Here is a 1,310-nt window from a genome sequence, read left to right as displayed (position 1 = left end):
CTGGGAGCCTTAGGCACACTAACCCAACGAGACATAATATTAAATTGATCATTCATGGGTTAAGGGGGAGGAACGAGACTGTGGTAAGGAAAATGAAAGTGCCACTGACTTTGAAAGGCAGCAATATGATCTATAATGAATAAATGTGAGTGGGCCAAGGGAAATGGCCCTGTCCTTCAAATGACAATATCTACAACTCTACATTGCATTTCTAGGATGAGGTTTGCAAAAACCCCTCAGCCCTTGCCTGACTGCTTCTGCTAAAACCAATGGCAAAATCCCTGTTCATTTACGTGGGGGAAGAGTCGAATCATCTCTGAATACTTTAAAATGCCCCACATAGTTTGAATGCCTATGGGTCTTTAACACCTTTACTTGCTGTGACTTTGTGTAAGTCGCTGTCCTGAGAATGGGGCTACATTTCAAAGTGAGGAACCTGATCCTGTCTAGAGCAATTCATTTGTTTGCATGTTTCTGAAAAATTGACTTGGTGCTTCCAGGTGAGGTGATGGTTGTTGCCAGGGAACGAGAGCCCTTTCAGCCCAGGCTGGAGATGAACAGCCTGTCATGTCAATGCTGAATGCCAGTACTCCCTTCCACCCTGCTGCCTTCCTCCTGGTTGGGATCCCAGGCCTGGAGGCCACCCAGTTCTGGATCGCCTTCCCTTTCTGCATCATGTATGTCATTGCCATGGTGGGAAATGTCATTGTCTCCTTCATTATAAAGACTGAGCCGAGCTTGCATGAGCCCATGTACCTTTTCCTGGCCATGCTGGCCATCACCGACCTGGTTCTGTCCACTTCCACCGTACCCAAAATGCTGGGCATCTTCTGGCTGGGCTCCAGGGAGATTGGTTTCCATGCCTGCCTCGCTCAGATGTTCTTTATTCACACCTTCTCATCGGTGGAGTCGGGCGTTCTCATGGCCATGGCGCTGGACCGCTACATTGCTATCCGCTACCCACCCCGGCACTCCAGCATCCTCTCCATCCCCATGACCAAGAAAATAGGCAGCCTCGTGCTGACACGTGGGGTCCTCTTGATAAGCCCCTTCTGCATCCTCGCCAGCCGGCTTCCCTTCTGCAGGCATCGCCTCATCTCCCACTCCTATTGCGAGCACATGGCTGTGGTGAAGCTGGTGTGTGGAGATGCCAGAGCCAACGTTGTGTATGGCCTATTTGTGGCTTTCATGGTGGCGGGCTTTGATGTGCTCATGATCTCTGTGTCCTATGCCATGATCCTGCGGACGGTCATGAGGCTCCCATCCACCGAGGCCCGTCTCAAAGCCGTCAGCACCTGCACTTCCCACAT

General features: G+C 51.0%; 1 protein-coding gene across 1 annotated transcript; it reads left to right on the top strand.

Annotated features, from left to right (window-relative positions):
- Positions 1-567: 567 nt before the first annotated feature.
- Positions 568-1,305, top strand: LOC106723494 (olfactory receptor 52R1-like; the record flags this gene model as incomplete). The annotated part of the gene is made up of 1 exon (XM_014527788.2): positions 568-1,305. A coding segment is annotated over exon 1 (738 nt), but the record flags the coding sequence as incomplete, so codon positions are not given.
- Between the last annotated feature and the right edge of the window lie 5 nt (positions 1,306-1,310).

Source organism: Alligator sinensis, unplaced genomic scaffold (assembly GCF_000455745.1).
Source record: "Alligator sinensis unplaced genomic scaffold, ASM45574v1 scaffold1270_1, whole genome shotgun sequence".
Classification (NCBI taxonomy): Eukaryota; Metazoa; Chordata; order Crocodylia; family Alligatoridae; genus Alligator; species Alligator sinensis.
This window is presented reverse-complemented; position numbering and strand designations above follow the sequence as displayed.